This window comes from Hyla sarda, chromosome 1, assembly GCF_029499605.1.
Source record: "Hyla sarda isolate aHylSar1 chromosome 1, aHylSar1.hap1, whole genome shotgun sequence".
Taxonomy (NCBI): domain Eukaryota; kingdom Metazoa; phylum Chordata; class Amphibia; order Anura; family Hylidae; genus Hyla; species Hyla sarda.
Genome location: NC_079189.1, coordinates 166,463,640 through 166,486,763, shown reverse-complemented (window position 1 = coordinate 166,486,763; position 23,124 = coordinate 166,463,640). Strand labels below are relative to the sequence as shown.

The following is a 23,124-nucleotide window of genomic DNA, read 5'->3' as shown; positions in this document are numbered from 1 at the left end:
AATGGAAAACGGCCTTCAATACTCGTGACTGACATTTTGAGTATCTTGTAATGCCTTTTGGTCTCTGTAATGCTCCAGCCATTTTTCAAGAGTTCATTAATGATATCTTCTGTGATCTTCTCTACACCTTTGTTGTCGTATACCTAGATGACATCCTGATCTTCTCTTCCAACCTTGGGGAGCATTGTACTCATGTTTGTCTGGTTGTTCATCGACTTTGGAAGAATCATCCATCTCTACGCCAAACTGTAGAAATGCCTGTTCGAGATATCTAGTCTTCCGTTTCTTGGCTACTTTGTTTCTCATCAGGGCCTGCAGATGGATCCAGATAAGTTGTCTGCAGTATTGGATTGGCCTCGTCCGTCTGGCCTACATGCTATTCAACACTTTCTGGGATTCGCTACCTATTATCGTCAGTTTATCCCACATTTTTCATCCTTGGTTACTCCTATTGTGGCTCTCACTAAAAAGGCATCTAATCCTAAATCTTGGCCTCAAGAGGCTGAAGAGGCCATTTCCCGTTTAAAATCTGCATTTGCCTCTGCGACCATGCTTACAAGACCTGATCCAGAGAGGCCCTTTGCTTTGAAGGTTGATGCCTCATCTATTGGAGCGGGTGCCGTTCTCACTCAGAAAAACACCAAGGGCAAGAGTGTAACTTGTGGGTTCTTCTCCAAGACATTCTGTCCTGCTGAGAGGAATTACTCCATTGGAGATTGTGAACTCCTCGCTATCAAGCTAGCTTTGGAGGAATGACGACATTTATTGGAAGGTTCTTCTTATCCGGTAAACATCTAGTCCGGTCATAAGAATCTTCTATACCTCCAGTCTGCTCAGTGTTTGAACCCCCGCCAGGCAAGATGGTCTCTGTTCTTTCCTAGGTTCAACTTCTTCATTCACTTCCGTCCAGCAGACAAGAACATCAGGGCTGATGCTCTCTCCAGGTCCTCTGACGTCATTGGTTTGGACTCCACGCCTAGGCATATTATTCCTCCGTTTGATTCCTGCCGCTCCTGCCGAGATTCAGCAAGTTTCTCCGGGAAAATCCTTTGTGCCCGCCAGATTGAGACGCAAGGTCCCGAAATGGGGTCATTCTTCCTTGACAGCAGGACATTCCTGAATACGAAAGACTCTACTTCTTATCTCCCGGCACTACTGGTGTCCCCATCTTGAACGTGATGTTTCTGATTTTGTTCGGTCCTGTGTAACATGTGCCCGTGACAAAACTCCTCGACAAAGACCTGCAGGACTCTTGCAGCCTTTACCCATTCCAGAGACTCCCTGGTCCCATATGGCCATGGATTTCATCACCGATTTGCCACCTTCTCATAATGACACTGTCATCTGGGTCGTTGTAGATTGGTTTTCCAAGATGGCTCATTTCATTCTTCTACCAGGTCTTCCTTCTGCCCCGCAGCTGGTGAAGTACTTCTTGTTGCATTTCTTTCGTTTCCATGGTCTTCCTCAGCATATCGTTTCGGATCGAGGTGTGCAGTTTGTCTCTAAGTTCTGGTGAGCCCTTTGTAACCGTCTGAACATCAATCTGGACTACCACCCGCAGTTCAACGGTCAGGTGGAGAGGGTTAATAAAATCCTTGAGACTTATCTTCAGCATTTTGTTTCAGCTTGCCAAGATGATTGGGTCGACCTTCTCCCCTTCGATGAATTCTCATATAATCTTAAGGATTCCGAGTCCACGGGGTCGTCCCCATTTTTTGTTGTCTATGGACTCCATCTCCGTACGCCTCTTCCTCTCCCAGTCTCCTCCGGTGTGCCTGATGTTGATGAGCTGGTCCGTGACTTCACCATCTGGCAACAGACCCGACAGTTGTTGTCCCAGGCTTCTTCACGCATGAAGGCGCAAGCGGATAAAGGTAGAAGACCTCCTCCGTCCTTCTCTCCTGGTGACATGGTGTGGCTTTCATCCAAGTACATTTGCTTCAAGATCTCCTGTTCCAAGTTTGGTCCCCGCTACCTTGGTCCTTTCCAGATTCTACAAAAGATCAATCCTGTCTCCCACAAACTCCGTCTACCTGCTATGTTACGTATTCCCAATTTCTTCCACGTCTCTCTCCTCAAGCCTCTTGTCATAAATTGGTTTTCTCAGAAGAATCTTGTCCCAACACCGGTCTCCAGCTCATCTGATGTCTACAAGGTTAAACAGATTCTTGCTGCAAAAACTGTGAGAGGTAAAAAAATGTTTTGGTCGACTGGGAGGGTTACTGTCCTGAGGAGAGATCGTGGGAGCCTGAGGAGAATATCCTGGACCGTGACCTTCTCAGGAGTTTTCCCTCTCATAAAAGGAGGGGGAGACAAAGTGGGGGGGGGGGGGGTACTGTTATGTTATGCGCTCCGGCCACACACGCTGGCCATGAGCGCATTGTCCCCTTACCTTCTGCTGCCGACGGGGCTGGGACTCGCATTGCGGAACGTGCCCGCATGCGATCCCCAGTCCGTCACTCCCTGTGTGTTTCTCCTGCCTCTGCCTCTCTGCTCCGGCGTGCTTGTCCCCGTCCCCTAGGGCATGCGCGCGCCGGGGCTTTAAGATTTAAAGGGCCAGTACGCTCATTAGTGTAATCCACCTGTGGCTCATTTATAAATTCCTCCACCCTCATCATTTCCCTGCCGTATCTTTGTTGCCTTGTGCCTTTGAGAAAGCGTTCCTCTGTATTGCCTTGCCGTGTATCAGATCTCTTGCTCTTGTGACTTGACCTTGCTCCTCTGCCGCCTGCTTACTGAACTCCTGCTTTGCTTTGACTACGCTACTGTGCCGCCTGCCCTGACCTTCTGCTATCCAGACTACGAGTTGCTTTATCCCTCCTGTGCCTTGCATCTTCTCAGCCACCTGTGTGGTCGAGCCGTGCCAGGAGTAGCGACCTGGGTGGCGCCTGTAGCAGCAAGTCCATCCCGCTTTGCGGCGGGATCTGGTGAAAACCAGCAGCACCTTAGACTCCGCTCCCTGGTATGGTCCGAGTCATCTGCCACACAGGTCCAGTGGATCCACATCCACCGGGGTTCCTGTCTTCAGAAACGTGAGTGTTACAAGTATATGTTATATTCCCAGAAACAAAAGCATATAACAATATATGGATGGGGCTGTCCACTCAACAGCAGAGTGTACTAACATGTTACATTTGTCTTTGTCAGACTGAGAATTTGTCCTTCAAGCTCTCCTGTTCAGGGCATATGTAGTAGTAAAGCATGCCATTGTTCCTTTAACACTTTTGTGACCTGGAGTGTATAATAGCTATATAACATCCTATATTAATTCTTTGTACAGGATTGTCTACCATTGTCCTTTAAAGCATCCATATCTCAGGAGACTTGGAAAGGTAGAGCACTTATTCCATGGGAATACTTTCCCCCTTCAGTAGACCGATTTAATGCTTATGCAATTCATGGCTCTGGGCTAAAGAGAACATACGAGGCACTTTATCCTATTCCTGAAAATGAAGTACTAGAAGGACAGCAACCTGACTTGTAAGTGTTCCAAACATTGATCAATACACCTGTTTTCTTATGTGAAAAGGAGTGAAAAAGCAATACAAGTGACAAGGGAAACAAATGGCATGGCACGTGAAATACAGCTATGTTTAAATGGGGACTGTCAGATTCAAAAACTTTTTATGTGTTGTACATCTTGGGAAAACATTTACCTTTCTAATATTCTTCATAAGAAATCTTATTTCCTTTTTATATAAATCATGGCTTATAAAATCATGGCCTTGTCCAAACTGAAGCGCAGGCATGGACAAAATCCAGTAAGGGATGTGGGCTGGCACTCCTCTGTGCTCTCTCCTGTCTGATAGGACTCCTCTCTGCTCTCTCCGGTCTAGCCACCCTCACTTACTGGACTTTGTCCATGCCTGTGCTTCAGCTTGGACAAAGCCGTGATTTTATAAGCCTTGATTTCTATAAAATAAAATTTTCTTATGAAGTATATTAGAAAGGTTAATGTTTTGCCAGTATGTACAACATATAAAAAGGTTTTGTATCTGACAGTGCCCATTTAAGGCTTTGATCACTGATTGGAGACTTTTGATAAAGCTGTTTGCAGTAGTCACAATGTAAATGAAATAATTTGCTGGGAAGAGTAACACCTTCTAGCTACAGATTTAGGAACCAGCTATATATTTTGCACGTAGTGAAGGGTGTGAAGCAGCAATGTGATAATTGTACCGCTACAAATAATTTGTGTAAGTGTCTTTTACATCCTCACTCATGGTGTACATAGCAGGGATACGAGGTGGTAAATAATGTTCCTGCAACAGATGCTTTATTGTGTTGTCAATGGGGAAATCTTAGATCCTCACAGCAAACTAAGTATATAGAGCTTTGCATTAGCTATGTCTTTATGAACACATTCAAGAGACAAAGAAATAGTGATCCTTTAGTATCGCTAAGCCTCTTTGTCTCCTCTTATTGTCAGTTTAGCCATGTGATGATGTCTCTTATCATAGCAATGAGTTTATCTCAAATAACCTGGCAATAGTCAAATTACATTCATTGACAAAAAAATAAATAAAAAAAATATGCACCAAGGAGTTGTTGGAATTGAATAAAACTTTATGTATGTGAATGTAATGATGATATATGTACATGATTGCATTATTAGAACAAAATGATAAGTTTATTGTGGAAAACTGTACAATGAAAGAGGATTTAAAACTGGAAACACAAGATATGGCTGGGCATGGAGGCATGTATGTTCTGTATGGCATCCTGCAGCACAGATGTTGCAGCTTGGCCTGTAGATCTTACACATTCGTATGCTGCCAAAGGTGGCTCACCATAAATGCCCGATTGGCCATTCATTTTGCAATTGAGCATGCCAAGGAAGTGTTGCTATCTGGCAAAGACATTGCTAGGAAACTCTAATGGGATGTTGGCAAGTATTATCCTGGTGAACAATGCCAGTTGGGATCCCTGCCATGGGAGGCAACAAGTGGCTGCAGGATGTCCCGCCCATATCGCTGAGCTGTTATTGTGTCTATTATCACTACTAGGGACGACCGACTGCTTATGTAAACTGTGGGAGCAGCTTGTGTATGTCTAAAAATAAAACGATCCTCGCAATTGGTGATCTTTCTGATTTCTGAGCCATCAGGAGCCTGTCCGCCATTCTATAACATAACCACTGCCCCAAACACATAGCAGCTTGGTCCACACAGCCTAGATTGCAGGCAGAGTGATTTCAGAATAGAGAAAAAAACAGACATGGTCGCACATCTACAAAATACACTATGATCTAAGGCTTCTTAGCATAATTTATTAAACTAACAGGTCGTAAGTGATGATCATGAAGTGCAGGCCCGCTAGCCACGTCACAGCCACCTGTAAGAAGTGGGTCCCTAACATCCCTATCATAAAATGGCGAAGCACTGAGCGGCGACCACCCCCGCCCCAACACCAGTGCCCACAGGGGGAACTAACCACTGGCAGAGTAGCCCCAGTACTGCCAGACTAGATCCTGGGCCGCACCTCCCCACAGAATCGGCGCTGCAACAGCAATGGACGCTGCACAGCGCAGCACCAGTGTGAACAGGTGACAAAGCTAACTTACCATGTGCTCCCAGTCAAAGACTGGGAGACTGCCAGAAAAAATAGGGCCCTTTGCAGCTTCCTGCCAATAAATGTAAAGTTTAATAAAAGTTAATACATTTAATACATTTTGCTGAGAAGCCTTAGATCATTGTGCATGTTGTAGATGTGTGACCATGTCTGGTCTTTTTTCTCTGTTTGAATTCACTTTGTGTTTTCTATCCACCTCTTTTTTTGTTTTTACTTGGCCCTCAGCCAAGCCCCTCAGCCGAGGCCTATATACATTGGCAGGAAGCTGCAAAGGGCCCTATTCTTTCTGATGGTCTCCCAGTCTTTGACTGGGAGTGCGTGATAAGTGAGCTTTGTCACTTGTTCATACTGGTCCATTGCTGCATAAGCACCGTGTCTGAGGGGAGGCCCGGGGTCTGGTCGGGTGGCACTGGGGCTGCTCTGCCATTTGGGACATTCCCCCTGTGGGCACTTGTGTTGCAGCGGGGGAGGTCACCTCTCGGTGCATCACCATTTTATGCTAGAGATGTTAGGCACCCGCTACTTACAGGTGGCCGTGACATGGCTAGCGGGCTTGCACTTCATTAAGTACACTGACGACGTGTTAGTTTAATACATTTTGCTGAAAAGCCTTAGATCATTGTGCATGTTGTAGATGTGTGACCATGTCTGTTTTTTTTCTCGATTTAAATTCACTACTAGATTGCAGGCAATTTGTTGAAACAACTATCCTACATCTCTAAGTTCAATGATGGATGCCATCAGAGTCTGTCAACTGGGCAAAATGTCTAAGAACTAAAAACCTGTATATAGGACAGTGGAAGAAGCAGTTTTATGCCCTCTTGTGGCAAGACCCATTGTCTAATCAGAGCATACCCGTACTTACATATCTTCATGCAGATTTTTACAGCAATCTAATATTTGTATCTGGAAGCATTATTAATATTATTATTTTCTCAATGGGTATATGTACCCATGTACTTCTTTATCTTACTTTGCGCTATTTATCAAATAATCATTTCATGTTGGAAGTTTGGCAAAAAATAGTAAAATGTTTTACATTATAATGTTTTACTTGTCTTTTACCATCATTGACAGGTAAATATTTAAACATGAAGTTTGAAAATACTGTATACAATAATATCACAACACGCAACTACAAATATTGTATAGTTATTTACATTACCAGTATTTAAAACTCAAATATACAGTAACCCCCCAACCTACAATGGCCCCGACATATGATAAAATCGACATACGATGACCTCTCAGAGGCCATCGCATGTCGATGTCAACATCGACATACGATGCTTTTATATGTCGGGGCCATCGCATTAACTGCTATCCGACAGCGCAAAATGCTTAAGTTGCTGTCGGATAGCAGTTTAAGCATCCCTGGCAGGTTTACTTACCTATCCCCGCTGCTCCGGGTCCACTTCGCGATCCTCCGGTGTCTTGCGCATCTTCTCCAGGGTCCGGGCCTTGCTTTCCGGCGTCGTTATTACGTCACTACGCACGCCGCGCCGGCGCAGCAGCGTAATAACGTCACCGGAAAGCGAGGCCCGGACCCTGCAGAAGATGCGCAAGACACCGGAGGATCGCGAAGAAGACACCGGAGCAGCGGGACAGCATCGGGAGCCCCTGCAACAGCAGCGGGAGCGATGAGGACCTGGTGCGGAGCGGCGGGGACAGGTAAGTACAGCTTCCTATACTTTACATTGCACGGATCCCTCAACATACGATGGATTCGATAAACGATGGGTCGTTTGAAACAAATTACCATCGTATGTTGAGGGACCACTGTACATTCATATTCATGTAATTCATGACATTTAAAAAGTTACATGCTACCCGAACAATAGGGAGCATAAAATAGATAAAGACTACTGTGCTTTATAGAGATGAACGAAGTTACAGTGATTCGATTCCTCACAAACTTCTCGGCTCAGCAGTTGCTGACTTTAGCCTGCATAAATTAGTTCAGCTTTCAGTTGCTATGGTGGGCTGGAAAAGGTGGATTCAGTCTTAGGAGAGAGTCTCCAGCCCATTGGAGCACCTGAAAGCTGAACTAATTTATGCAGGCTAAACTGCCCAGCCGAGAAGTTTGTGACAAATCGAATCACTGTAAGTTCGCTCATCTCTAGTGCTTTACTGTAGCATTAGAAAAAGAGGTGTAAGGTCACTTGGGTGGTCCCAGCTGCGCCTCCCCCCCCCCCCCCCCCCCAAAACCCCCTCACTCACACACACCTTTCCCAGATGCTTGGTAACCTTGATTATTATACTTATCATCTTCCTTAGGTCTGTCTCTTATTTTTTTGTCTACAAATTGTCCCCTGGTACCTCTGAAAATATTCATAAAGACCGACATATCAAGACTAATCAAGTATTAATCATTTAGGATGTAAAATGGATCTCATGTGCCACATTCTTCAAACAGCCTCATCTACATTGTAAATGAAATCACAGCTGTATGGAACAAGAGAAATAACTTATATATTTAATAAAATGTAAACCGTGTTCTCTTTATTTTATAGTCACCGGTTGGAGTATTTCAGATCTTTTAACTGCAATGTGTTGATGGGTGAAGAATGGAAAACGCCTGCATCCAGCCTCTGGAAAATGTAACTTGTCTGCACACCTACGCTTATACTTTAAATGTCTTCTAATTATTCAAATCAGGTTCCTTTTAAATATCAGCAGTGAACATCACAGTAGAGCATAGCACTGAAATGTTGTTATACTTTTTATTACAGTCTCGGAGAGTTCTGTATTAAAATCCTCAAGCTGTAGAAAAACAATCACATCAACTTATCACCTTGCTTCAGTTGGGAGATTTTTTCCCAATTGGCAAACCTGATGTTATATGTCAGGAATATTTACTGCTTGGAAACTTTCTTTTATAGTCTCATAATACTGTTTATTTAAAGGAACGGTGTATCAATAAAAAGTACCAATTTCAAAATCAAAATGAATTTGGTAGCTCCATTATTTTTGTTTATTAAAAGGAAATTGATAAACCACTGTTAATTATATGTTTCCTATGTGAATACAATAATGGTTTCATTTCTGTTATACCAAAATGCAAAATTTACCTATGTGAACCATCTTTCCAATGATTTTTATTTGGTATAGCATAGGTGAAACCAAGAAAGTTTCTTTGATGCTTCAGAGAGATGGTTTCTAAGAGCAACAACAACTGAGCGTTTAGGTGAATCATACCACTGAGGACCAAGTGATGAACTGGAGATTCTGATGTAAAGTGGACATTGTCAGACTAACCAAGGCTGGTAACGGAAGTCATGCAGGGGTAATCAGAAAAAAAAATTATCTTTAAAACACCATAATTTATAGTTATTTTAAACACTGACTGACTGGCAGAATAGGAGTTCTCCTGGTATGGATTGTATTAGCTTTAGGGTGTTAACCCCTTAAGGACCTTGACGTACGCGTACGTCATGACACCCTGGTACTTAAGGACCCATGACGTACGCGTACGTCATGGAGAATTCCGGTCCCCGCCGGGCGGGGATCGGACCGGGATGCCTGCTGAAATCATTTAGCAGGCATCCCGTGCAAACGCCTAGGGGGGGTCATTAGACCCCCCATGTTGGCGATCGCGGCAAATCGCAAGTGAATTCACATTTGCGATTTGCGCGATTCCGGGTCATTACGGCTCTATGGTGACCAGGTGACCACCCGGAATATAAGGGGGATAGCAGTTGTCTAAGACACCTACGATCCCTCTGAAGGGATAGGAGTGAGGTGGCAGGGGTGTCACCCCTCCTATCCCTGCTATTGGTGGTCTAGACGCGACCACCAATAGCAGATCGGGGGCGGGGGGGTTAACTTTCGTTTTCTCCGTCCTGCCCACCCACAATAGGTGGGGCAGGATGGGGAAACGACGGGGACGGGCGCCGAAGATCGACTTACCGATCCGGGCGGGCGTCGGAGGCAGCAGACGACTGAGATCGGCGGGTGGCGATGTCGGGCGGCTGGATCCGACGGAAGCCGGTGAATTGCCTAGCAACATCTGGAGGGTACAGTTTGAGACCATTATACAGTGGTCTCTAACTGTAGCCCTCCAGATGTTGCAAAACTACAACTCCCAGCATGCCCAGACAGCTGTTTGGGCATGCTGGAATATGTAGTTTTGCAACAGCTGGAGGGCTACAGTTAGAGACCACTATACAGTGATCTCTAAGCTATATTCCTCCAGATCTTGCAAAACTACAACTCCTAGCATGCCCAAACAGCTGTACTTACATGCTGGTAAGTTGTAGTTGTGTACCTCCAGCTATTGCATAACTACATCTCCCAGCATGCCCTTCGGCGATCAGTACATGCTGGGAGTTGTAGTTTTGCAACAGCTGGAGGCACACTGGTTGGAAAATACTGAGTTAGGTAACAGAACCTAACTGAAGGTTTTCCAACCAGTGTGCCTCCAGCTGTTGCAAAAGTACAACTCCCAGCATGCACGGTCTGTCAGTACATGCTGGGAGTTGTAGTTTTGAAACAGTTGGAGGTTTGCCCCCCCCCCCCCCAGGTGAACGTACAGGGTACATTCACACGGGCAGGTTTACAGTAAGTTTCCTGCTTCAAGTTTGGGCTACGGCAAATTTTTGCCGCAGCGCAAACTCCTAGCGGGAAACTCACCGTAACACGCCAGTGCGAATGTACCCTAAAAACACTGCACTACACTGACACATAATAAAGGGTAAAACACAACCCCGTAAACTGTCCCCCCCCCTATACCGCCGTACACTGTCCCCTCCTATAAAAATTAAAAACGTATTGTATGGCAGTGTTTCCAAAACGGAGCCTCCAGCTGTTGCAAAACAACAATGGAGGCACTCTGTCTGGGAATCACTGGCGTAGAATACCCCTATGTCCACCCCTATGCAATCAGTCCTCAAATGCGCATGGCGCTCTCTCACTTTGGAGCCCTGTCGTATTTCAAGGAAACAGTTTAGGGCCACATATGGGGTATTTCCGTACTCGGGAGAAATTGCACTACAAATTTTAGGGGGCTTTTTCTCCTTTTACCCCTTATGAAAAGGAAAAGTTGGGGGCTACACAAGCTTGTTAGTGTAAAAAAATAAAATAAAAATTACACTAACATGCTGGTGTTGCCCCATACTTTTTATTTTCACAAGCAGGAAATACGGAAATACCCCATATGTGGGCGTAAAATGCTCTGCGGGCGCACAACAAGGCTCAGGAGTGAGAGCACACCATGTACATTTGAGGCCTAAATTGGTGATTTGCACAGGGGTGGCTGATTTTACAGCGGTTCTGACATAAACGCAAAAAAATAAATACCCACATGTGACCCCATTTTGGAAACTACACCCCTCATGTAATATAATAAGGGGTACAGTGAGCATTTATGCCCCACAGGTGTCTGACAGATTTTTGGAACAGTGGTCCGTGAAAAGGAAAAATTTATTTTTTCATTTGCACAGCCCACTGTTCCAAAGATCTGTCAAACGCCAGTGGGGTGTAAATACTCACTGCACCCCTTATTAAATTCTGTGAGGGGTGTAATTTCCAAAATGGGGTCACATGTGGGGGGTCCACTGTTCTGGCACCACGGGGGGCTTTGTAAACGCACATGGCCCCTGACTTCCATTCCAAACTATTTTTTTCCCAAAAGCTCAATGGCGCTCCTTCTCTTCTGAGCATTGTAGTGCGCCAGCAGAGCACTTGACGTCCACACATGGGGTATTTCCATACTCAGAAGAGATGGGGTTACAAATTTTGGGGGGCATTTTGTCTTATTACCCCTTGTAAAAATGTTCAATTTGAGGAAAAACTAGCATTTTAGTGAAAAAAAAATAATCATTTACACATCCAACTTTAAGGAAAAGTTGTCAAACATCTGTGGGGTGTTAAGGCTCACTGGACCCCTTATTACGTGCCTTGAGGGGTGTAGTTTCCAAAATAGTATGCCATGTGGGTATTTTTTTTTTTGCTGTCCTGGCACCATAGTGGCTTCCTAAATGTGACATGCCCCCAAAAAACCATTTCAGCAAAATTTGCTTTTCAAAAGCCAAATGTGACTCCTTCTCTTCTGAGCATTATAGTTCGCCCGCAAAGCATTTTACGTCCTAACATGGGGTATTTGCATACTCATAAAAGATGGGGTTACAAATTTTTGGGGGGGGGGCAGTTTATCCTATTATCCCTTGCAAAAAAAATGTATTTGAGGGAAAACTAGCATTTTAGTGAAAAAAAACTAAAAATCATTTACACATCCAACTTTAACGAAAAGTCTTCAAACACCTGTGGGGTGTTAAGGCTCCCTGGACCCCTTGTTACGTGCCTTGAGGGGTGTAATTTCCAAAATAGTATGCCATGTGTTTTTTTTATTTTTTGCTGTTCTGGCACCATAGGGGCTTCCTAAATGTGACATGCCCCCCAAAAACCATTTCAGAAAAACTCACTCTCCAGAATCCCACTGTCGCTCCTTCCCTTCTGAGCCCTCTACTGAGCCCACCGAACCCTTGACATACACATATGAGGTATTTTCTTCCTCGAGAGAAATTGGGTTACACATTTTTGGAAGATTTCTCTCCTTTTACCCCTTGTAAAAATTCAATATCTGGGTCTACAAGAACATGCGAGTGTAAAAAAAATGAAGATTTTGAATTTTCTCCTTCAATTTGCTGCTATTCCTGTGAAACCCTAAAGGGTTAACAAACCTTTTGAATGTCATTTTAAATATTTTGAGGGGTGCAGTTTTTATAATGGGGTCATTTGTTGGGTATTTCTAATATGAAGGCCCTTCAAATCCACTTCAAAACAGAACATTTTGTGAAAAATTGGAAAATTGCTGTTATACTTTGAAGCCCTCTGATGTCTTCCAAAAGGAAAAACGTCAACTTTATGATGCAAACATAAAGTAGACATATTGTATATGTGAATCAATATATAATTTATTTGGAATATTCATTTTCCTTATAAGCAGAGAGCTTCAAAGTAAAAAGATAATGCAAAATTTTCAATTTTTTCATCAAATTTTGGAATTTTTCACCAAGAAATTATGCAAGTATTGAGAAAATTTTACCACTGACATAAAGTAGAATATGTCACGAATAAACAATCTCGGAATCAGAATGAAAGGTAAAAGCATCCCAGAGTTATTAATGTTTAAAGTGACAGTGTGCAAAATCTTCTATTTTCTGTATATTTAAATGAGGTGCTTACTGGCACTCTGACGTCAGAGCCGGGCCACAGCGCTGCCCAGCTCATCAATATTCCTCCCCTCTCTCTTCAGTACAAAGCGAGGAGAAGAGGGAAAGGCGGAGGGAGGGGAGGAATATTGATGAGCTGGGCGGCGCTGTGGCTCGGCACTGACATCAGAGTGCCAGTTAGCACCTCATTTGAAAATACAGAAAATAGAAGATTAAGGCCGAACAGCACGGCGGATCCGGGCACGGTAAGCATGAAACTGATCAGCATCCCCTGCACTACCAGCCCGTACCGCTGGTTAGTGCGGGGGAAGAAAGCTGACAATTTTCCTTTAAGGATTCAGAGGTTTTCCGTTTTTCCACTTCAGTTTTTTCGTCCTCACCTTCTAAAAATCATAACGCTTTCAGTTTTCCACCTACAGACCTATATGAGGACTTGTTTTATTAGTTACCAATTCTACTTTGTAATCACCACAAAATCTATGGCGATACAAAAAAAAAATTATTTGTGGGACAAAATTGATTTTGTAATTTTTAGCGGCTTCCATTTCTACGTAGTGCATTTTTCGGTAAAGACGACACCTTATATTTATTCTGTAGGTGCATACAATTACAAGGATACTCAATTTATGTAGGTTTTATTTTATTTTACGACTTTTATTTTATTATAACTACATGCACCAAAATTAGTACGTTTAAAATTTTCATCTCCTGACCCCTATAACTTTTTAATTTATCTGCAAACGGGGCTATATGAGGGCTCGTTTGCACCGTGGTCTGTAGTTTTTTATCAGTACCATTTTTGTTTTGATGGGACTTTTTGATCGCTTTTTATACATTTTTTTTTAGGGTATACAAAATGATCCAAAATACAAAATTTTGGAATTTTTTAATGTATACACCATTGACCGTGCGGTTTAATTTATATATTTTTATAGTTTGGACATTTACGCATGCAGCGATACTACATATGTTTATTTTTATTATGTTTACATATTTTTATATGGAATTTGGAAAAAGGGGGGTGATTTTAACTTTTAGAATGGAAGGGGTTAATTCACATGTATTAACTTTTTTTTTACTGTTTATGCACCATTTTTTTGTCCCCATGGGAGACTATTACATGCAATCTTCTGATTGCATACACTATTCAATGCTATACCATAGCATAGCATTGATCAGTGTTATCTGTGCTTGATTACAGAAGAGATCGGACAGCGAGGAGGCAGGTAAGGGCCCTCCCGCCGCCCTCTAAGCTGATCCGGATCAGCCCAACTTAGCTGCGTGGAATGCTTTTTATTTTAATTTTTTTTCATTTTAGATGCAGCGATCAACTTTGATCGCTGTGTCTAAGGGGTTAATGTCTGGCCTCACAAAGATCGTTGATGTCTGGCATTAGACACGATTCCCAGCCATTGATCACCCAGCTATGAAGAGGGGTCATACAGGTATGAAGCGGCGTCATACAGGTATGCCCTGTGTCCTTAAATGGGCACTGTCGGATACAAAAACTTTTGATATGTTGTAAAGCATGCAAAACCAATAGGTTTTGCATTTGCTTTCATTTGAACATTTTCAGTATTTCATACTGAAAAAGCCAGTCAAACAACTGCCCCCCCCCCTGCCTGCTTGGACACATTCTAGTTCTGCTGTGTCCATGAGTCATCACCTACATCATGGACACACTTCCTTGATTGACAGCTATGAGTGCAGGACTCTTAGCTGGAGGAAAAATCCTCCCACTGTCATCTTGTGTCCTGCTACTGTCAATGAGGACAAGCTTGGAGTTGCAGTTTTGCTAATGCTAGGAGAGATGTGAGCAGACAGCATACTGAGGGAGGGGGCGGAGACCTGCCCATTGAGGCCACGCCCCCTCCCTTTGAGAGGAATTCAGATTAGTGAGCTAAATTAAAAGTGTAATAAAATAAATAAATAAAGGTGCATGCTCTCTGCTGACACCTCTGTCCATGTCAGAAACTGTCCGGAGCAGGAGAGGTTTTGCTATGGGGATTCACTGCTACTCTGGACAGTTCCTGACACAGAGATGTCAGCAGAGAGCACTGTGGTCAGACAGAAAAGAACAACTTCCTCTGTAGTATACAGCAGCTGATAAGTAATGTAAGGATTACGATTTTTTTTATAGAAGTAATTTACAAATCTGTTTTACTTTCTGGAGCCAGTTGAAAATAATTTTTTTCCACTGGAGTACCCCTTTAAGTCTTGGGTGGGTAAATAAATCCCGGCACTCACAAATGATGCTTAAATCACCTTGGGTGTTTATTCACACATAGGAAATATGCGACTCGCAGGACGCGTTTCGGCCAGCAGGTGGCCTTTGTCAACTGATCTACCTGAATGGCAGAAACACAGCAATATATACATGGGGGAAGCCATCCCCTTCCGGGTCATAGGTAAAGATACCTGTCATGAAGCCGGAAGATATGTGCAATAGACAATAAGGTAACAAAAGGGGAAGAAAACCATCACAATTGCAGAAGTATCATAATATTAACACTGGAGGTGTATAAACAAAAATGAAATAAAATAACATAAAGCAGCAGGTAACTCCTGGGTAACACAATTCTAACAGGGTATACAACCTGTCCTGAGGCTATATAGAGATTCATGAGGAATCATTCTGACCGTGCTCTAAGCTTGTAGGAGTAGGTGAATAGAATTTCAACAGTGTCTCTAGAAACAGAGAATAAAATAAAGAGGGCTAAAAGCATGATAAATACAAATATTCACAAAATCTGATTCAGTTCATAATCTCTGTTAAGACCCCTAGGTTCTATAGTTTTGAGACGATTGATCCAGAAGGCTTTTTTTCTCAGTAACAATTTTTTGATGTTACTTCCTCTACGAGGTTTCTCCACATGGTCTATGACCTGAAACCTTAATTGAGCAAAATTGTGACCCATTTTGTTAAAATGGTAAGGTATGTGGGAAAAGAAGGTTTTGGCAGCGGATTGTGGACTTATGTCTATTGATGTGGTCTCCTACTCGTTGGGTGGTCTCACCCACGTACAGGAGACTGCATGGACATTTAATGGAATAGATGACATTTTTGGAGTCACAAGTGTAGAAGGACTTTATTTTAATATTTTCTCCGCTATGGGGGTGTTGTAATATGTCACCCTTAATAATGTGACTACATTGGGAGCAATGGAGGCATGATATGTGCCATTTCTTTTACTATGTAGAAAAATTTGACGGGCAATAGTTTGTGTGGGGCCTGTGTCTGCCCTGACCAATTTATCACATAAATTGGGTGCTCTTTTATTACAAATCCGGGGGGGATTTTGAAACTCTGTAATGTTGGGGAATGATCTATTGAGAAGGTACCAGTATTTTTGGACTACATTGTCTACCTTATAGGAAAGGGGGTGGTAATTCCTAACAAAAGGAATTCGAGATGTATTTGTAGAAGTCCTAATTGAGGGTTTTTTTTGCATCTTGTAGAATGGTTTCCAGGTATCCCCTTTCACGGAACTTATCGTCCAGTTCTCTCAGCCTGGTCTCTCTTATATTGGGGTTACTCACAATCCTTTCCACCCTTTGGCGTTGAGCTCTAGGGAGTAATTTCTTAACAGCCCTGGGGTGAGAGCTGGAGAAATGGAGCAGGCTGTTCCGATCTATAGATTTCCTATAGAGATCTGTCTCTAAACCCCCATTTTCTTTTTTCAAAACTAAGGTGTCTAGGAAACTAATGCTCATTTGGTCACATGACATTGTGAACTGTAGTTCGCTCCTGATATGGTTCATGTAGCCTAAAAATGAGTCAAGGGATGAACGTGGACCCTCCCATACGCAAAATATATCGTCTATAAATCTTTTCCAACATGTCACATGATTTAGATATAACTCATGATGATAGATGTAGGTCTCTTCAAAGAACGCCATATAGGTATTTGCGTAAGGGGGGCCACGTTCGCCCCCCATGGCCGAGCCACGTTGCTGCAGGTAAAAATTGTCCCTGTACATGAAATAATTTTCAAATAGGACCAGTTTAAGTAGTCCCATTAGAAAGTCTTTCTGTGTGTCACTATATGTACTTGCCTATAGAAGCCATTTTGTGGACTCCATACCTTTGTCATGCTCTATTTACATTTAAAGGCTTACCACATCAATTGTGACTAACCATGTTTCATTTGAAGTACTTGGTATATTTTTAAGGGTCTCCAAAAAGTGTGACGTGTCAAGTAGGAATGCTTTTATATTCTTGACCAAAGGGGTCAAACATTTCTCTAATGTGATAGATAAGGGCGAAAGTATCGAATCCGTTGAGGCCACAATGGGTCTACCTGGGGGATTAATGGGGTCTTTATGTACTTTGGGAAGGATATAGAAGACAGGGGTGATGGGAAACTCACTGTTAAGAAAAGTATGCATTTTTGTATCAATGACTCCCTGTTCCAGAGATGTATTAAGAAAACTGACTACCCTTTGTCTTATTTCAGTTAGGGGGTCTCTGGTAAGTAGTGGTGTCAGAGAGTTGTCTCCCCACCTCCTGTCTATATCTACGCGTGTCCATCACAACCAGTGAACCCCCCTTGTCCGCGGGCTTAATGGTGATATTTTTGTCATTGGCTAGTTGTTTGAGGGCTGCGGATTCACTGGTGGTGAGGTTGTGAAATATATTGTAGCGATTCGATTTAATCTCCTTACCCAGGGATTCAACATTATTTTTAACCAGCTGTATAAAAGTCTCTACAGGGTGATTGGACCTGGGTGGGTTAAACCTGCTTTTTACTCTCAAGCCCACTGAGTCTAAAGTAAACATAGCAGCAGTTACATTACTCACATTACTTTCAACATCACTAGTAAAAGTGAAGGAAACAGTCTCTTTCTCCGCAAAGAACGTTTTCAACCTAATGGTCCGGAAGAAACATTCCAGGTCAATGTCCATGGTGAATGAATCAAACTCATTCACCAGGCTAAAGGACAAGCCTTTTTGTAGCAAACTCAGTTCGGACGCGAAGATATGTTAACAACTATGGATTGTTGCATACCTGTGACCGGGTGATCACCATCCTGTCAGGGTCTCCGATAATGGCGGCCTGCTCTCCTCCTAGGTCTCGGCGACGTCCGCGCCTTTGTCTCGGAAAAGGTGGATGTTCTCTGCGTCGTGACGTCGACTGCTCGCTGCCGGAACTTGATGGAGAGAAGGGTCTGCCGGTGTAACTTCCATACCCTCGGCGCTGTTGAGAGGATGTATCCCGCCATTGGTAAACCCGGTTATTCAGGAGAAATTTCTTTCTTTTCTTAGTTTCAATGTCTTCACGAAATGTCTTGAGTTGTTCCTCCAGAGAATTTTTTAAGGTGGTATATTCCTCAGACTTAAGAGAGTCCCGTAGCTGTGTCTCAATCGATGTAATCTCGGTTTGTAGTGTGTTAACAGCTTTATGCAGTCTGTCCACCGTTAGAAGGATAATGTCACTTGAACATTTATTAATTATCTTTTCAAAATCATTACAATAGTTTTCATCGTCTGCAAATAGTGTAGGGCGTAGGTTAACCCTTAATCCTCTAGGGATCTTCTCAGTCCTGTGATACTCTGTTAGAGTTGTGGCATGTAGCTCATAGGAGATTAGTTTCCTGGATTCACGTTCCAGTGTCCGTTTCTTTAGCTCATCTCCTGGTATCCTCAGAAAATCTGCTGTAGCCAGATAGAATCCTGGTGGCTTCCTCGTCGCTGAAAGTTAGAGTTGAAGACCATCAAGTTCAATCTATAACTGTGTATAAATTGTGTTGCACGTTGTGTTGCACGTTCCATGAGACACAATTTGCGACCAAAAAAACCAAAACCCTCCATGTTACAAGAAAAACCTGAAAACGGGGAATGGGCACGGGAGAAAGTGGGCGTGGTCCCGACAAAAGGGGCCTTTCCCCGACAGTTCTGAAAAATCCCACCATATATTTACTAAGGTTTCCACCGAAAATGTGGTGGATTTGAGCTCAGGAAAACCCTACAGATCAGAACTGTTGTAAAAAAAAAAAGCAAAACATAGGGAAAAGTGCAAAATGTAGGGAAATCTTAGTAAATACCTTTGGAGAATACCTGTTGGAAATCAAAACTCACAAAGAAAACTACATTCCACTCTTAGTAAGTAAACCCCACTGTGTTGATCCAGAAGAAGGCAAAAAACGCTTATGAGGCTGATGCCAATTACCCCAGACTAAGTACAAAAAAAAATTCCCGTCTCCAAATATGGCAATCAGAATAAACCCCTGGATTAATGTTCTGTCCCTATAATTCTATTATTCATAACCTGTAATGCTATTACTCTCCAGAAACACACCCAGACCTCTTTTAAGATCTTTTATTGTGTTCACCTTGACCACTTCCTCTGGCAGAGAGTTCCATAGTTTCACTGCTCTTACAGTAAAGAACCCCCTGTTGTTAGGGAATTCTATACCAACAAAGAAACCAAGATGGTACACAAAAAGTGGGGGAGGGCTTAGATAGTGCTCTTCACAGGAGAGAGAGAGAGCCTGAGCCTGGGCTGTGTACGTGAAATCTGTGAACCGGTTTGCCTCCTCCAGAGGTTCTTCCCATCTGTATACATACAGGGGGAGATTTATCAAAACCTGTCCAGAGGAAAAGTTGCTGAGTTGCACGCAGCAATCAATCAGATCGCTTTTTTAATTTTTCAGAGGCCTTTTCAAAAATGAAAGAAGCGGTCTGATTGGTTGCTATTGGCAACTCAGCAACTTTTCCTCTGGACAGATTTTAATAAATCTCCCCCACAGTGCTGCTTCCTTAATTTAATCCCCCACACCTCTACACACACCTTTATTTTACAGATTTATCATTATCATCATCAGAAGCAGTATAGTGCTTAGTGTATGACCTTCCTTGCTGAGCTACTGCAGTTTCTTTCCTTTGTTCTCACATAATACCTTGCAAAGCTAGTGAAGTCAGCATCTAATGGGCAAAGTTACTCATTGGCCCTCATTTACTATTACAAACCCGACATGTTTTGTCGGGTTGTGCGACAGAATTTGCACCAGAATTGAAAAAACCCCGACTTATTCTCTATTTTGCTAAGAAAACCCGAAAAGGGGGTGTGGCTGTCTGGGAAAAGGGGCATGGTCACCGAAAGGGGCGTGTTCCCGACATTTTCACAAAATCCCAACACATTTACTAAGGTTTTCACAGAAAATGTGGTGAATTTCAGCTGAAGAAAACCCTACAGATCAGAGCATGTAGAGAAAGTGGAAAATGTAGGGAAACCTTAGTAAATACCTTGGGAAAATAAATTATAGGGAATTAGAAACCCACAAAGAAACCTACACAACACTCTTAGTAAATAAGGGTGTTGCTGAACAATGCTCATATACATTTCAACACATAAAAAATACATATCCATACAAGAGCAAGCACCATTTAAAAATAAAGTGTGAAAATATTACAGTGGAAAAAATAAAGAGTTAACTAGACCACTCTACCACACCATGAGAAGTAGATAAATGTATGACTAAATGTGAGTCTGGTTTAAGTCATTGCAGCTAGATACATAGAATATTAGGAAAGAAATCATGTGCACAAATTTATGAATATACAAAGCCCCTTTTAAAACACTAAAAACTATGTGATAGTTAGCAAATGTTTAAACATCCCATTCTCAACTATTTACAGCTTTTTTCTTAACGTTTCCTCCTGGGAAAACTGTAGCAGAAATAAAACGATCCAATATATGACTACCTTTGAAGCCAAGCATTTTGTTTTCTCCACTGAAGGGAAACACTAAATAGCATAAAATAGCTCCTTTATAGAGATCTTACTTTGTCGTCCTATCTTACAATCTCACATATACCAATGCATGTAATTTCAGGTACTTTTCTCTGCAAATTTATTCCGAGCAATCACAATCTTTTCAACATCCCCGATTCCTCATTTTCCATTTCCCTGCAATTATGTTCATTATGCATAAACCTAGAAAAATGCAGTAGTTGACAAAAATATGTAGTGATGGCAGCTTAATTTTTAATGTTAGTGATGCAATTGTACATTAGAGCAAAATTACATTTATGATATATTGAGATTATTTTCCAGGAACAAAAAAAAAAAATCTGCTTGATGCTATTTTAACCTTGATTAATGACTATTTGGTATGGCTGGGATTCATCTGACACTTAGAGAACGTGATTCATCAAAAAAATAAAACTATGTAGATTTTTATTGCTATTTTAAAGTCAAATGCTTTATAAAAAGATCCAGCTATGGTCTTATTTTAATGAACAGTTCATAGGGTAGGAGGGGAGGGGGAACCTTCACAGCACACAAGTGGCAGGTGACCACCGTGGAATTGATTAATCAAGTCTACAATATCTACATACTATTTAAAATGCCATACAACAGCTCCTTTTACCTTCCTTCGTGCATCTGTTTTGCATACTTAAAAGGACTTGCTGGTAAGCAAATTCTCATTCATGAGAAACGTTCTTTATTTTAATACATAAAATATTTAATTCCTGGCCAACATTAACATATTTTTTGCCAAGCTTTCCTGTTTTATATAGATTTCATTTTTTCCCCAGATCATGGATTTTATAAAATGTACATCTTGACATACTGTACTGTAAAATAGCAAGATATTTTAAGTAAGTTACAAAAAAAAAAAACAGCAATGTTTTAAAGGGCCGAGACCAAAATGCACATTCGCCTGTGTGCATCGATCCTGTAGAATGACATCAGTATTAAACATAAAAACAAATATGAACCATTTGGCCCATCTAGTCTCCACAATATTCTGAATACTATCAATAGTCCCTTATGCTTATCCCATGCACGGTTAAATTCCTTTACTGTATTTGCAACTATCACTTCTACTGGAAGGCTCTACCATGCACCACTGCCCATGAGAATTTTCTAGCATGCCCGCAGATTGGGCAACACCAGGTACTGCCTAAGATGCCCATTTACTGAGGAAACAACCTTGCACCTCTTTTGACAGTGCCCGTTTGCCCGGGCTCTGCTAAATGCCCTGGAATATAAACTTAGAGACTCTGTTCCCAGGAGTTGTCAAATGCATTGTTAGAGACTATTTCCTGGAGATCGGAAAGTAGCCTGCTGAGGAATTATTCCATCACGGACAGTCCGAACGTTGCCGAGGAAGAGGATTAACAACCCTTTTCTTTCCCCTCTCCCTTCTGTGTTTTTTAATAAAGCTTCAGACCTGTGATCTCCCCTCCCTATCCCCTGTTTTTCCAATCCCCTTCACCCATTGGCGTGGCTAGAACTTTTAGGGGCTCTCCTGTGCAGGGATCATGCTCAGCTGTCAGTATGATGGCCAGGCTCCTGCTGTAACCACCAGAAGTGGAGATTAACCCTTCACATGCTGCTGTCAAATCATCACTGTGGCATGTAAAGAGTGCCACCTGCAGCAGAAGCCCTGGCTGTCCCAGGCCCCTGCATTTTTCAGCCTAGGATAGCCATGACTGTGCAGCATGACTGGCTACATTGCCTATGAGCATAACGCCCTGTAAAGATTTTTGGTACAAATTATTTCATTTTTCATCCTGCAAATAAAAAAAAAACAATGCCATGATTGTGATATTTTGTTAATATGCTTGCCAAAATAGAAAACTAAATGAAAACTACAAGTTTCCCGTAAAAAAACAAGCTCTAACATAGCACTGTCTGGTGAAAAATGTAAAGGTTATGGATCTTGTAATGTGACAACACATTATGGCAATGTAGAAATAAAGTTCTTTATACCGAATATTGAACAACGTACATTTAGTTAACCCCTTAAGGACCAAGCCCATTTTGGCCTTAAGGACCAGAGCATTTTTTGCACATCTAACTACTGTGACTTTAAGCATTAATAACTCTGGGATGCTTTTACTTATAAATTTTATTCCGAGATTGGTTTTTTTCGTGACTTATTCTTCTTTATCATAGTGGTAAATTGTCATCAATACTTGCATAATTTCTTGGTAAAAATGAAAAAATTTCATGAAAAATTTGAAAATTTAGCTTTTTCTAACTTTGAAGCTCTCTGCTTGTGAGGAAAATACATTCCAAATAAATTATATATTGATTAACATATACAATATGTCTACTTTATGTTTGCATCATGAAGTTGACATGTTTTTACTTTTGGAAGACATGAGAGGGCTTCAAAGTTCAGTAGCAATTTTCAAATTTTTCACAACATTTTCAAGGTTGGAATTTTTCAGGGACCAGTTCAATTTTGAAGTGGATTTCTTCATATTAGAAATAACCCATAAATTACCCCATTATAAAAACTTCCCCCCTCAAAGTATACAAAATAAGAATGTTTGTTAACCCTTTAGGTGTTTCACAGGAATAGCAGCAAAGTGAAGGAGAAAATTCTAAATCTCAATTTTTTACACTAACATGTTCTTGTAGACC

The 23,124-nt window shown here is 42.0% G+C and overlaps 1 protein-coding gene across 11 annotated transcripts in view; it reads left to right on the top strand.

The window, feature by feature from the left end:
• C1H4orf33 (chromosome 1 C4orf33 homolog) overlaps positions 1–23,124 on the top strand; it is a 297,289-nt gene that overhangs the window by 208,551 nt on the left and 65,614 nt on the right. For 7 of the 11 annotated variants that reach the window (XM_056563541.1, XM_056563524.1, XM_056563521.1 and 4 more), the window contains exons 5-6: positions 3,281–3,480; positions 8,085–8,171. In XM_056563541.1, coding sequence (XP_056419516.1) covers positions 3,281–3,480; positions 8,085–8,171 — 287 coding nt within the window. Of the gene's footprint in view, positions 1–3,280; positions 3,481–8,084; positions 8,172–8,682; positions 8,858–23,124 lie in introns of those variants that run through there. The other 4 variants (XR_008890867.1, XR_008890868.1, XR_008890866.1 and 1 more) reach the window with 2 other exon arrangements.